Raw genomic sequence first — 15,319 nt, 5'->3', positions numbered from 1 at the left:
TGACATTAATGTGATTAATCGCGATTAAATATTTGAATCGCTTGACAGCACTAATATATATATATGTAAACTATGTATTCCATTGAGTGGATCATAGTTGCACGTCTCCCTATTAAGGGAAATGTATGCAATGATCCAGTCGACTGTAGTTTTAAGTCTTAGACCCTACTGGTTTTACTACATGTAGTACGAAGTCAGAAACGATGTTTACGTCATCGGTTAGTTAATTATAAGCAATTCCTTGACGCTTACCCCGATTTAAAGGTCTATCAAAAACAACCTACAAAATAAACTCTTTCGATATCAATACGTTTACCCAGCATGCAATGCTCTTGTTGCCCAGTGGTGCAACTGTTACAGTTGGCGAGTGTTCCTGAGAGCATCGTGGAGAGCCCCTGGAGACAGATAGAGGCTGAGAAGCCAACGGCTTTAGCCCTAATTCTCCCTAAGAGCTCTGTTGGGAATGAACTGTGAGGCTGAGTGGTATACTGGACCCGACTGTTCACTGAAGACACAGCTGTGTGTGCGTGCATGTGTGGGCACGTGTGTGTGTGCGCGTGACCGTGACCGTCTGTGTGTGTGTGCGTGTGAGCGTGTGCGCGTGTGTGTGGGCATGTGTGTGTTTGTCTGTGCGTGTGTGTGCGTGTGAGCGTGTGCGCGTGTGTGTGTGCATGTGTGTGTTTGCCAGAATGTCTGTGCTACCCGAACGTCGCCTCCACATACTTCTCCTTGCCTCTCTGCTCCTCTTTTTCCCCTCGCTCTCCTCTCGGTGCTCCCCACTGTGTGGCTGTGTTGGTGTGTTAATACCTAATGACATGCGCACTGAATGTTTATGCAAATGAGATGCAGAGGAGGGAGCGGATTAGTGTCTATATTTATAAAACTCTCTTTCTGTTGGACGTCCGTAACACAGTATACTGAGCCCTCACTTCTACTCTTGCTCATGTCCCATTATCCCTCTCTCTCTCTCACACTCGCACACACACACACGGATCGGACAAAGAATATGATGCTCTCAAACACACTAGACACATAAAGTTGTGAATATGTTAATATTGCAGAGTGGATGTTGATCTCAAGTGATCAGCCTACAGACCCGCCTTGGCCTCGTTCAACCTTTATCTCCATGGAAAAATAGAACGAGCATCGGTCTGAACTAGATTTACAACTATTAGCACTCCTTCCATTTTAATATCATTACACAGACAGGGACACACAGAACACCAAAGCAGATCCTCAAACTGGGCAATGCCATAGGGTGCTGCTCATTGTATAGAGGTGACCCTGCCACTTTAGATGTTGGGACATGTTTAACAGAGTCTCTCTCTCTCTCTCTCTCTCTCTCTCTCTCTCTCTCTCTCTCTCTCTCTCTCTCTCTCTCTCTCTCTCTCTCTCTCTCTTACTCTCTCTTACTCTGTTGCAACCCTTTTTCTCTATTTATCTTTTTCTTGCTCACCTAACTTGTTTGCTTTTGACAAAGACAAAGCACAATAGAGTATAAATAGTTGTGTGTCAAAGTCTGTCTTTGCAACTGTTTGTGTGTGTGTGTGTGTGTGTGTGTGTGTGTGTGTGTGTGTGTGTGTGTGTGTGTGTGTGTGTGTGTGTGTGTGTGTGTGTGTGTGCGTGTGTGCGTGTTTTGAGATGAAGGACAATTGATCTGCATCTTGAATGCATTTTGAAAGTGTTTGTCTGCATTTTTAGTTGCATGGTGTGAAGAGAGTGTGCTTGCTTGCATGTGTGTATCTGAGAGGGGGAGAGGGTGATAGAGAGGGTGATAGAGAGTGTGAGAGAGATAGAGAGTGTGTCTGTGTCTACAAAGTAGTAAAAGATCTTACACCTTTGAAGTTCATGTTTTTTTGTTTAACTTTCTGCAGGGGAAAAACGTACTTTCTCTCCTGTTCCTCCTAACCCAGTGTGGGTTATATCCCTTTGAAGTCAGTTAGAATTTTGCTGACCTGTATAAAAACTCATGTTTTTCATGTTTTTTTGTGTGTGCATGTGTTTTTTGTGCATTTCTTAATCATCTGTTTTGAACCACATCTGATAAATGAGAGAAAGAGAAGATAGAATGGAGAGCAGAGAGTGTGTGAGTCAGCAAGTATTGCAGCCAGAAGTACAACAGTGCAAAGATCGTCTGTCCCTCTTGCGTATCCCCATGTCACAATATCATTAGTGAAAGACCGAGATAAAAGGGAAGGGAGGCATGATTTGGGACAGCGGAAAAATGTGTGCACAGATAATTTGCATAATTGCCTTTATAATTATTTGTTGTTGTTTATTTGCTTATTAGTTGCACGCCACGTCCTGATTCTGTAAAGTTGTCTGGTTTATTATTTTAGAAATATTTCAGCCCGGTATCATCGATACTGCCGTTCTCTTCCCTGCCTCAATATTTTGGAGGATGCGACCATATTGTTTTGAATGGTGGAATAAAGCTTTTTGGGAAATTGTCAAGACCTATAAAAACCTTTGGAAATGTCACATGCTGTGTGAGCACCCACATTGTGGCTTGTTAGTAAAACCGTCCTGTGTGAGCGAAGAAATCACTGGCTCTGGCCAAACAGAATGACATATTAGGATGTGAATGTGAGTTAAGCAAACTTGCACTGTCACTTAAATCCTACAGTGTCTGCCTGGCTTAAGTCATATTCAAGAGGAATTCACAAACTATTTCAAGGGACATTCAAACTCAACATCAATCCCAGATGAACACAGAGAAGATCAGGAGTGGTACAACTTGCAGTTGTACTGGTCTATGACCTTTATTTGATAGAATGATATTAATATTATATCTAATGATATATCAGATATATTGATATTTTAGAACTTCTGATACCTACTTATGACTTAAAAATACCATGTTGCTGACCCATTTAAAGAAAACCCCTTTGACCTCACTCAATTCAAATTGTTCTGCTGAATACAGACAGACTGGCAGACGGAAGGACAGACAAACAGATACATGTGGCTATATCCTGACAAAAGTTATAGCAACTTTGACACTGATGGACAGTAATGACTCAACACAGAACTAACTCTGTGTGTGTGTGTGTGTGGGGGTGTGTGCGTGTGTGTGTGTGTGTGTGTGTGTGGGTGTGTGCGTGTGTGTGTGTGTGTGTGTGTGTGTGTGTGTGTGTGTGTGTGTGTGTGTGTGTGTGTGTGTGTGTGTGTGTGTGTGTGTGTGTGTGTGTGTGTGTGTGTGCGTTGGCCACTGTGCTTGCATTATCTCCTTCCTGTCTCATTGCCCTTACGCTTGCGTTCCCTCTCTATGCTGCTGCATATCTGTTCTGTGTCTATGTGTCTTTCTGTCCCTTTGTCTGGCTTCTCTTTCCTTCTTTGCATCCTATCTGTATCTCTTTGTCTGTCTGTCTTTCTATTTTCCATCGGCCTGTCTCTCTTGTCTGTCTTGCTGCCTGCCCATCTGTCTCCTGTCTATCCATACCTCTCCCTTTGTTTATCTCTGTTGTGCTGCATGCCTTTTCCATCCGTCTCTCTGTGGGTCCGTCTGCCTCCCAGGTCTGTCCGTCCTCCAGAGGATCTTGGACACTGCGGCGGAGCGCAGCTGGCAGGTGACCTCGGTGAACTTGGACACGCTGACGGAGGCGGCCTTCGTCAAGCTGCTGCAGGACCTGGAGTACAAGAAGGACTACCACGTGGTGCTCCACTGTGAGCTGGAGAGACTCAACTCCATCCTCAACCTGGTAGGACCACCACCGTGTTGGCAGCACACGCTCACACTGGCGGGGAGGCTGATGAGAAGGATGAAGATGAGGATATTGTGGATGAGGATGATGTGATGGTGACTGGGTTGATGATGTTGGTGATGATGATGATGATGATGATGATGATGATGATGATGATGATGATGATGATGATGATATGAATTCAATTTATTTTGACCGTGAACAGGAAACTAGAAGATTTTGGTATCAGAAACGTTCTGATCTCCATTAGTATTTTTTTTTGTAGTAGTAGTAGTATTAACCAATCACAATATTTATAGTTTTCTTTTATCACAGACACATATATTGGTAGATCAGATGTTATCTTCTTTACCCGACATGTTTCGACGGATATACTTCCGTCTTCATCAGTTGGTCACACGGGTGTATTAGTGTGATGCGTTTTTATCAGCTTATCAGTTAAACATGTCAGGTAAAGAAAATAACATCTACCAATATATGTGTCTGTGATAAAAGAAAACTGTAAATATTTATCTCAAGTGTAGACACAATGAATGCATTGCAACTATTAACCAATCACACTTAAACAGACTTTCGTTGTTTTTCAAAAAATCCAGTCGTAGACGTCATCCATCAACTCCAACTCCATTCTTGTGTCTCAAGTAGATTGCCGCATGGAAGATGAAGTCTTGGACTTTATATCCTTTATATATTTATACGAGTTTTTCTCAAGCCGACTGGCTATGTGATGCTTGTGTGAGCTTGTGCATCCAGCATTATAAAATAAGATATGCAGATAGCAGGCAATCGGCTCATGAAACCCAAACCCTCTCTGCTGCTGCTGCACACTGGGATAGAGAAAAGAGGATTTGGACCACCTGGTTCCCCCTAACCCACCCACCATAACCCCCGTCCACCCCCCAGCCAGGGCTGGCTTCCTGCAGCCGTCTATTAGAGACTCTGTGTCAGAGGGAACTGCTAGCCACTGCTTTGGCCAGCTTTACCAAAGACTTCCACTGACACAGAATACAATAGAGCCCTTTTACACGCGGAATGGGCGATGGCAACAAACACAACATTGTGTTTGTAGATCCCGCATCGCTCCAGCATCTCTAATGTGGTTATTTAATCACCTGGCTCAAATAAGGGATTTTATAAATGTATTTGAAAATCATCTATGGAGCAACACAGGAATTTATTCCCATTCAAAAGAAATAGAAGTGTATGGATCTGTTATTTTTCTCTCTTGATGATTACATCGTGATCAGCCAAGCTTGTTTAACTGTCCGTTGTCCAGAAGCAATCTCCATATTAGAAGGTGCCCATATCCCAGCCTTCTCTACTTTTTCATCATCATCTTTGTGGTCCTTTCCCATCCACGCTGTTCCATCTTTATTGCATTTTTTTTCTTTTTAAACTTCTCGCCCTTTCATACAAACCCATCCAACCACAATTGCTTTCCTCTCCACCGTACATGGACTCTTTCTCTATGAAGCCCCGGCTCCCTAATCAATCTTTTATTTTCCAGACCCCTTTTCCCTCCTTGTAAGCTGCCTCCCTCACCCATTTAGGAAATCTCTTCCTCTCTTTTCCTCCCTCCGTTTCTCTCTTTAGTCATGGTAAAGATGGAAGACGGAAGACGAGCAATTAATTCCTCAAAGAGGACGAAAGCCTTTCCACTAATTTTGTGTTTGGAAGGACACACACATGCACACCAACATACGCACACTATGACACACCCTCAAACAAAGGGACACGTGCTCAGGCAATGCATTAGGCAGCAATGCAGTCGTTTGTAAATGGTCGGTTTTCATCATCATTACAGGCCTCTGATAAATACAAATACTTGACGGCCACATACTTCATTTCAACCCTCTCTCTCTCTCTCTCTCTCTCTCTCTCTCTCTCTCTCTTGTGCGCGCTCTATTAGATTGCAGCTCAGAAGAGGACTCTGAAAAACTACCATTATATACTCGTCAATCTGGTGAGTTTGTGTGTGTGTGTGTGTGTGTGCGTGTGTGTGTGTGTGTCTGTGTGTTTGCGTGTGCTTGGATAAATGTGTGTGTGTGTGCTTTGATGAATGTGTGTGCGGGTGTGTGTTTGTGTGTGCTTGGATGAACGTGTGTGTGTGAGTCTTCTAAGCAGTTAAGTATATTTGATCTCCTGCTGAGTTTGTAAATTACAATTTCCTGTGAGGCAAATGTCAAGTGTATGAGTGTTTAATATGTCTGTGTGTGTGTGTGTGGGTGTGTGTGTGTGTGTGTGTGTGGGTGTGTGTGTGGGGGTGTGTGTGTGTGTGGGTGCATGCGCGTGATGTTTGATACCAGCGCACCTGCGTGAGTGTGTGTTGGAGAGATGTCGTTTAGTCCCAGGGGTACTCTATATTACTTTCTGATAACCTCTATAATGTAAGTATGTGTGTGTGTGTGTGTGTGTGTGTGTGTGTGTGTGTGTTTCAACATGTGTGTCTTTGTGTGTGTGTGTGTGTGTGTGTGTGTGTGTGTGTGTGTGTGTGTGTGTGTGTGTGTGTGTGTGTGTGTGTGTGTGTGTGTGTGTATGTGTGTGTTATACAGGGCTTCCAGGACCTGAACTTCACAGCCTTCCAGTCGCTGGGGGCCAACGTGACGGGCTTCCAGCTGGTGAACACCTCCGACCCGGCTGTGGAGAAGCTCAACCAAGAGTGGCTCGACTTCGACAGCAAAGACATCAAGCAGAACCGCAGGAGGCTGAAGGTGAGGGGAGACTGAACACACACACACACACACACACACACACACACACACACACACACACACACACACACACACACACACACACACACACACACACACACACACACACACACACACACACAAACACACAGCTGCGTGATGTGCACCTCCCCAGTGAGGGCCCAGGCAGGGTTATTTAAAAGGATGTAATTATGAACCTACTATTAGAAATCCTATAAGAGTTGCCCTCATTTGCCTATCTCTCTCTGATTGGTCAGTACACAGGGGCTTTAACCTATGATGGTGTCAGCGCCATGGCGACAGCCTTCCAGAATCTTCGGAAGCAGAGGATAGATATCTCTCGGCGGGGGAACGCAGGGGAGTGCCTGGCCAATCCCCCCGCCCCCTGGGGCCAGGGGATCGACATACAGAGGGCTCTGCAGCAGGTACGCGCATACACACGCACACACAACCACACACACCTAGCACTGTCACTAACAATTATTAGAATTATGGATTATTCTGTAGTTGATTAAAGGTGTCATACGTATGGAAGATATTTGTTTTGAAAGGGACATACTGTGAAAACAACACTTTTCCTGGGATTTGGGGTCTGTACATGATTTCTTGGGTGAGATATGCATTTCTGAAAGTACCCCTCCTACAGCGAGTCAGTTTCGATGCCCCCTCCTACGTAGGAAGGGGGCACACTTGAATATTACCTCCCACCTCCCCCCGCCGGAGCTGCCGGACTTCCACCGAAGCTTTGGCGGCAGTCCAGAGGAGGAGACATGGAGGAGAAAGGGATTGCACTCCGGGAGCTGAGGTGCCGGAGTGCCGCCGAGCTCCCCCCGCCAGAGCTGCCGGAGTACAATCCCTCTCTCCTCAATGTCGCGGTTCAATATGGACTTCAGGGAGTCAAGGCCAGAGTTCCTTTCCCCCAATTCTTCTCAACCATGGCCGAGATAAACCCCACTAGGGGTCTTTACTATGTGGAAGTACCACAGACGTCAGACGCAGTCTTTATGATTCATAGTATCATCCAAGGCGCACATAGCTTTTGGCCGTGATGAAAGATTTAATATTATATAAATACCTAGATATTATATAATATTATTATTATTGTGTTATATTATATTAGATTATATTATATAGAGCTCCAGGCGTCCGCAAACGGCAACAATCACTTCTCCTCCATTCTGTGGTTCACTCTGACAGCTCATTGGTCAATGGGCAGCAGCTAATTTGCATTAAAGCTACAGACACCAGAAACAGAGCATTCTGAAGGGACTGAAACAGAGGGGAATAGCGGTAGGCAAGATTTATTATTACTATTTCCAGCACACAGCTTCAAAAACTTGTTTTCTGGAAAACACAATCATATGTCCCTTTAACATATCTTAAAACAACTAGACCTGTTTTATGTATTACATATTCTTGTGTACTTACATTATCCTAAATGTTTCCAACCATAACTCACCTCAGAGATATATGTGTTAACATCCTGGGAAAAAAGGCTTCATCCTCCTTTTAGCTCCTAACGTCTGGGAAATACGGGAAACACAGAGAGCGAGGAAGAAAGTCGACGAGATAGTTTTCTTCATTTCTATTGCTCTTATTGCTCACTCTCCCTGATGGATCATGATTATTCAGTCCAGTTGGCCTCTGTTACCGAAGCTTTTCATGGAAAGCACAAACATACGGGTGAATCCAAACCCAAGAAGATTATCTGATGAGAGGAGAGATACGAGAGTAAACACTGGTGCAGCATTCCCAAGATGGAGAGCCTCGTCAGCCAGGACCACAGAGGGACGCCAATTTTGCATGTGTTCTACTCGGCATGTGTGCTACTTTTTCTAACGAAGATAAGATGAGTGATTTTGCTAACAGTAATTATAACAGTGCTGCCATGAACCCACTGTGCTGGCCATTGGGGTCTGGGTATTGGTCATTCTGCAATCTCCTGCCGTGCCACCTGCTAATCCCTCTTCCTCTACACACAGTTCTTCCTGTTGCCACACCGCTTGCTCTTCCTGTCTTCCTTACTTTTTGGAGACCTGTTAAAGGGTGGTTTCAATACGTGTACCAACTTTGACAACTTGTGAGTTGTTCCAAGTTGAACTCTATTATAAAAAACTGCGTGTTCAGCACCTGCAACAGCGGTCATTGGACATTGACGCCTCTGACGTAATTATTTTTGGTATCATCACAAAATGGCCATATTGCCTAAGGGGATGTCCTTTAGGTACCCACTGGGGTGCTCTAAAGCAGACTTGTGATGGATGGAACAATGATGGCTCATTTGCATACTCGTATTCATCATAAATCTGCCATAAATCTGCCAATAAACGTGTGAAAGAAGCATATTTCATTTCGGTTTATGGTTCAATTTTTCTGATTTAAAAACTTTCAAGGTACATCAAAATGAATCTCGACAGTTCTAATGTGTCCTTCAGGCATAAAGATGCAGCATGTCAAATACCCAGATTCCAAGTTTCAGATTTTTTTATAAAATGGGATGGGTGCAATGGCCCTTTAGGTTTGGCAACAAATTATACTGCCCCCATAACGCTACCAAACTTCTTGGAGACCTCCGTATTTCTGGTGTACATATATGTATTTAATTTAGAAGCTATATTAAATATAAATGTACATGCATAAACTATAGGTTTTCATTAAATCCACACAGCATGTTGTTTTTGCATCGTTCTCAAAACAAAATCCTGTTTGTCCTCAGCTTCAAAGGAGCTGAAATGTTTAAGTTATATTAAAGAAAAACATAACAGGCTTTGAGAAGGTCCTCCAGGAACACACACAGGAGGGGTGTCTTTCATGTGTGTGACTGTAACTTGTGAATGTGTTACAGGTGCGTCTGGAGGGCCTCACAGGCCACGTCCAATTTGATGAGCGAGGTCATCGTTCCAACTTCACCCTGACAGTTATGGAGCTCAGCCACACTGGGCCCATAAAGGTACCTTATGGAGTCACAACGTATTCCCACTGAATTAAATGAATCCAAAACGGGCTCACCGTTCAAACCATGCCACATTTTTTCCAAGTAAGAGCGAGCCACAAATGTTGAGTTCCCTTTTTGTATCCCTTCAACCAGCATCTGACCTATCAGGCTATTGAAACAAACAGCATAGTATGTGGTCTCTGGGGATCACCGTAGAGGATGAGAGCACCTCTCACCGCCCCCGTGGTACTCCCTGGACCCCTCACTAGCCGGCACTGTGTGAACCATGGATTGTTGTCGCTGTCGTTGTTGTTTGGGTGTGCACAGGTCGGTTACTGGAACGAGAACGAGAAATATGTCAACACTGTAGTCTATGTTCCAGTCGTGGAGGAATTCTACGGTCTGCAGAATAAAACCTATGTGGTTACTACTATACTGGTAGGTCCCCGAGCCCAGGTGCACTACACACATGCGCTACATTCTTCATTGCACACTTTAAATATGTAGGTACATGCATACATGTCATACATACATACATACGTACGTACACACGTACATACAGTACGTACATACGTACATACGTACATACATACATACATACATACATACATACATACATACATACATACATACATACATACATACATACACACAGTTAAAGTGCAAGCCTTACGCCCCGTGCCCACTACCTCCGTCAGTTGTCCGTTGCCCATTGACTTTGAATGGGGACGGACGCGCAATGCATTGTGGATCCGTCCGTTCCGTTGGAGCGTTCGCCACCGTCAGAAAGTTGAAAAATGTTCAACTTTTTCGGCAGCGACGGTTCCGTCATCCAATCAGATCGCGTATGCAAATGTAAGCACTGTGACGCGACTCGGGCTCTGACGATACTGGAAAGCGGGAAAGCGGGTCATCTTGCCTCGCAACAAGCAGGAAGAAGCGGGAAGAACCCGGCGAACCGATTTGATTGGCTGACGGATGCATCTGCAAAGACTACTCCCCCATCCGTCAGCCACGCCTTCCCACGTCCGTTGACTGACGGTGCAGTGGGCACGAGGCGTTAAACAGTAGTTCCACACAGCGGTTCCACACAGAACTTATGTGAAATTGCAGGTTTTCTTTTTGAATAATCATTCCAATAAAACATGTGTTTTAACCAATTAGACATTCTCAGAAATTAAATGCCTTTGTCGCTACAGCGCAATTTTAAAATTGTAAATGGTGATGAATCGCCACTATTACATTATTTGGGGAGTACACTATAATTTTTTTATTTCATATTTTTATCATAGGCATTTGTGTCATTCCCTGCCTAACTACCGTGACCATCAAAACTGTGATTTGAGCCTATGTATGTGTACTATGTATATATGTATATGTACACATACACATGGTTCAAACGTACATTTCCTAGCTCTTGTGGCCAAAGGAATGTACAGAGAAACTGATCTCGGATCTCTCGGTTGATCGCTCTGTGGGCGGAGGGGGGTTTCACTATTCCTCATACAATCCATCATTTCATTTCCAACTGGAAACAAATTTTCCAGTGGTGTCGCATCGTCGAGTCGCACCGTGGCGGGTCTAAACCCCCCCACTAATCCCACCCTCCCATTCACCACCGCACCCCACCGCCTGCAGGAGCCCCCGTATGTGATGCTGAAGAAGAACCACGAGCAGCTGGTGGGGAACGACCGCTACGAGGGCTACTGCGTGGAGCTGGCCTCGGAGATCGCCAAGCACGTGGGCTTCAACTACCGCCTGGAGCTGGTGGGCGACGGCAAGTACGGCTCCAGGGACGCCGAATCCAAGATGTGGAACGGCATGGTGGGGGAGCTGGTGTACGGGGTACGCAAACACGTCCACAACCACAACAACAACAGCTACAACAACAACAACAAAATACTTTCTGTGGTGTTGTTATGGATGCCGTTTACGTTGAGAGTTTCCTCCCTAAAAGGGGGGCTACAGGGGTTAGAATAATCAAAGACACAAACCCAAGGATGTAGTCCCATGAGGAGGGTGTTGGTGGTGGTGTTTGGGTGCGTGTGTGTTGCTGGTGGTGTTTGGGTGTGTGTGTGTGTGTGTGTGTGTTGTTGGTGGTGATGGTGGTGATATTGTCCTTGGGGCTTGTACAGTGCTTGTTGTTGTCCGGGTTATGAATAGATTGCGGTTGCTAGTAAGAGTCTCAAAAGGATCCAACATGAGAGCAGCGACAGAGACCCGTCTCCTGGGAGGAGGATTATGGAGGGATGGATGGAGGAGGGAGACAGGAACAAAAAGGGAGGGGATTCATTCGTTTCGTTTATTCGAGGGGATGGGACCGTAAGTAATCATGCAACTTTGTTATAAGAGACAGACAGGCAACAGATGTGTTAGATAGATGGATGAAAGACTGATTGACGGGGAGATGAAAGAGAAAAAGAGATAGGAAGATGGTGAGAGTGAGATGGTTAAAGAGAGAGAGAGAGAGAGGGAGAGAGAGAGAGAGAGAGAGAGAGAGAGAGAGAGAGAGAGAGGGAGAGGGAGAGAGAGAGAGGAGCTGGGTTGTATTCTACTCGAGGGAAGTGTAAGTGTATCACGTCTTTGCGGTCTAGTCCCTGAGTTACACTGTGAGTTTAACACTCTTTGGACTTGTTTTGCCCCTGGGTTGCAATGGGATCTAACACACGCCTCCCTTGAAGACTCTGAGGGGGAAGACGTGACAGCTGGCTGCGAAAGAACCTAACAGACTCTCAATTGAATATGACGTTTAAAAACATTTTTAAGTGATTGAAGTCACACGTTGTAACAATTTCTCTCCGTTGCATGTCTCTATTTATTCATTTATTCATGCATGCATTTATTTGTCTGCTCTCTCGCTCTCTCCCCTTCTCTGCATGTGTCCATCTCTACCTCTCTCGACCCTTGGCAGAAAGCCGATGTGGCGGTGGCTCCCCTGACCATCACCCTGGTGCGTGAGGAGATGATAGACTTCACCAAGCCCTTCATGTCCCTGGGCATCTCCATCATGATCAAGAAGCCCACCAAGTCCAAGCCGGGGGTCTTCTCCTTCCTGGACCCGCTGGCCTACGAGATCTGGATGTGCATCGTGTTTGCGTACATCGGAGTCAGCGTGGTGCTGTTCCTGGTATGTGTTTGTGTGTGTGTGTGTGTGTGTGTGTGTGTGTGTGTGTGTGTGTGTGTGTGTGTGTGTGTGTGTGTGTGTGTGTGTGTGTGTGTGTGTGTGTGTGTGTGTGTGTCTGCACGTGTGTATCTGTGATAGTTTCAGAAAAGACCAGGTCATTTTTTTATTAAAAAAACAAACTGTATTTGACAGGGATAGTGCTACCTGATTACATTACTGTAAACCTGCCAGAGTTTGCCAAATAGGGTAATTTTCGTCTTTAGTGTCTGGGAAGGCATCTAGTTAAAAAAAGGTTCAATCATTTCCACATAAATAATCCTTAAAGGAACAGGAGCTTTGAGTGGTGACAGCAAAGATATGTGTGGAAGAGAACTGAAACTAAACCCCTACATCATGTCCTCTCCCTTCTCTACCTACCAACGTTTCTCCACCATTTAGCATCGCATTTCACGTACCTGTGATTGACAGGCAAGATGGATTCCCTTTACCAATCAGGGAAGAGTGGCCCTGATCATTCAAAAAAGAGCCGGGAGTAGTATAACATCTTAATTATCTATGACAGAGGCAGCCGCCGTCACCTGGAAACAAATTTCCCTCACTGATAGCTCACAGATGGCTCTGCGATTTTGAAACAAATTTCATTTGAATAATAACTCTAAACCAAACCTACAGAACCTTTAGGTTATATTTTATATATTATTGATTTGTAATTCAGATTTGTTTGAATGACAATCAAAAGGAAGAGAAAGGAAAATCCATCATGGCCGAAACAAATATCCTCTTCAAATAGATTCCAAACATTATTTCCATTTGATGTCCTGACCAAGTTCGTTCTGATCCTGCCGTTATCGTAAATAGTAAATCGTCTCTGATGGCGTCCCCGGTGACCTCCCTTGTAACTGTGAAACAGGTCAGTCGTTTCAGTCCATACGAGTGGAAGGGCGAAGACGAAGATGATGAAGACGAGCAGCAAGCTGGAGCCAGCCCCTCTTCCCGACATGCCGCTAACAACTCCTCCTCAGAACACGGACAATCGCATGGTATAGATCGGATCATTTATTGATCCATCGCACTAAGGCTTCATGATTTATTGATCCATCACACTAAGGCTTCATGGCCACCACACGCAATGCACAGTTTATGTACAATTATGTAAAGAATGGCGATTTGTGACTAAATTAAAAACACAAACCCTACACACTGCTTTTTTCTGTATTTCAAATTGAATGTGTTTATTTATATTCTGTGAATTACTGATAACGTGACCTATGTTGCATTCATACATAATACATATACTGGTGGAAAACCATTTTTTCAAAAAAACATAGGTCTTTAAATGAGGTGGTCATTTTTATTTAGTTATTAGCAGTTAATTCAATCATGAAACTAGTAATTCTTCTACTGTTCCTGTTGTTTATGTGCAGTTGTTGGTAATGTTGGGGATTGTCTGACCCAGCTATTCTCCTTCCCTCTCATAGGCTACTCCCAGTCCCAGGCACAGCCCCAGACCAGCGGCCAGAACCAGCAAAAGGAGAAGGAGGGAGGAGAATACACCAATGAGTTTGGGATCTTCAACTCTCTCTGGTTCTCCCTGGGGGCCTTCATGCAGCAGGGCTGTGACATCTCCCCCAGGTACCACTGGCATTAGAGAACCAAACCTCAGCAGCACCTGGTCATAGGGCTGGGCGATTCATCAAATGTCGATCGCAATTTCGATTTTAGCGTCAAACGATCACAAAACTAAAATAATCGAGTTTTAGATTATTTATTTAATTTAATTTAATTTTTTTTTATTAAATGTTTTATAGAAAGTGCAGAACAGGTGGATACATATCTTTACATCATTTTAGATTTGAACATTTTCTTTTCGACAATTTTGCATATTTCTTTAAGGCGAAATTTCAAAGTTCTCAGTTACAAAGTGTTTATAGAGAGACATGCTGAATAATTACATCATGTTTTCAAGCAAAATAATATCGTTTGAATAATTGAGATTTCAATATTGACCAAAGTAATCGTGATTGTGATTTTTTCCATACTCGAGCAGCCCTGCCTGTACATTGGTTTGCATTAGGCGACTACCTCTCAAGGTTGCATGCATGCTGTGCATAACTTCTTATTGGAATATATTTTGTCCCCAGTCACCTGCTGATTAAGCATTGATGCGACATACTAATCTCTCTGCCTATTGCAAGTGAATTGAAGGTGCGTTCACAGGGATGCCCGGCAGTCCTGCCACAGAATGAACAACCATGAAAGACATACATGAAATACATTTCAAACATAAAACATTTTTTTAAAGGCGGACTCAGGGTGAAGGCTGCTTCTCCTTTGTTGTATGAAACATTCTTTGTAAGTATGCCACATTGAATTGAGAAACCTTGCCTTTAGCGGGAGCGTGCAAAACCGAGGGGTAGCTTGGAGGTATTAGGGGTAGGGGGTGTATTGAGACAGGGCTTTATTCTATAAGAAGCACCTTGATAGTATAGCTACTGATTCTTTAGTCCTGATAATGTATCTCCTGACAGTAGTGCCATGATAGTATATCTCCTGATGCTTCAGTCCTGATAATATAGTCTTGATAGTTTAGTCTTGATAGTATAGTGCCTGATAAGAGATATACTTGTATACTAGATATACCAGGAGCTATGCTAATAGTATAGTCCTGATAGTACAGTCCTGATAGTATAGTCCTGATAGTATAGTCCTGATGGTATAGTCCTGACAGTATAGTCCTGATAGTAGTCCTGATAGTATAGTCCTGATATTATAGTCCTAATAGTATAGCACTGATACTATAGTCCTGATAGTACAGTCCTGACAGTATAGTCCTGATAGTATAGTC

General features: G+C 44.1%; 1 protein-coding gene across 4 annotated transcripts in view; it reads left to right on the top strand.

The window, feature by feature from the left end:
* Nucleotides 1-15,319, top strand: part of LOC132461696 (glutamate receptor 1-like) — a 57,983-nt gene that overhangs the window by 18,088 nt on the left and 24,576 nt on the right. For all 4 annotated transcript variants that reach the window (XR_009526659.1, XR_009526658.1, XM_060056987.1 and 1 more), the window contains exons 4-13: nucleotides 3,517-3,701; nucleotides 5,614-5,667; nucleotides 6,257-6,415; nucleotides 6,673-6,840; nucleotides 9,261-9,365; nucleotides 9,678-9,788; nucleotides 10,989-11,195; nucleotides 12,262-12,477; nucleotides 13,385-13,514; nucleotides 13,953-14,106. Coding sequence is in view for 2 of the 4 variants with exons in the window: in XM_060056987.1 (XP_059912970.1) it covers nucleotides 3,517-3,701; nucleotides 5,614-5,667; nucleotides 6,257-6,415; nucleotides 6,673-6,840; nucleotides 9,261-9,365; nucleotides 9,678-9,788; nucleotides 10,989-11,195; nucleotides 12,262-12,477; nucleotides 13,385-13,514; nucleotides 13,953-14,106 (1,489 nt within the window). In the remaining 2 variants the exon portion in view is untranslated. The remainder of the gene's footprint in view (nucleotides 1-3,516; nucleotides 3,702-5,613; nucleotides 5,668-6,256; nucleotides 6,416-6,672; nucleotides 6,841-9,260; nucleotides 9,366-9,677; nucleotides 9,789-10,988; nucleotides 11,196-12,261; nucleotides 12,478-13,384; nucleotides 13,515-13,952; nucleotides 14,107-15,319) is intronic.

The sequence above is a fragment of the Gadus macrocephalus genome, chromosome 7 (assembly GCF_031168955.1).
Source record: "Gadus macrocephalus chromosome 7, ASM3116895v1".
Lineage (NCBI taxonomy): Eukaryota > Metazoa > Chordata > Actinopteri > Gadiformes > Gadidae > Gadus > Gadus macrocephalus.
Note: the sequence above shows the minus strand (reverse complement) of the source record. Positions and strands in the feature narration are given on the sequence as shown.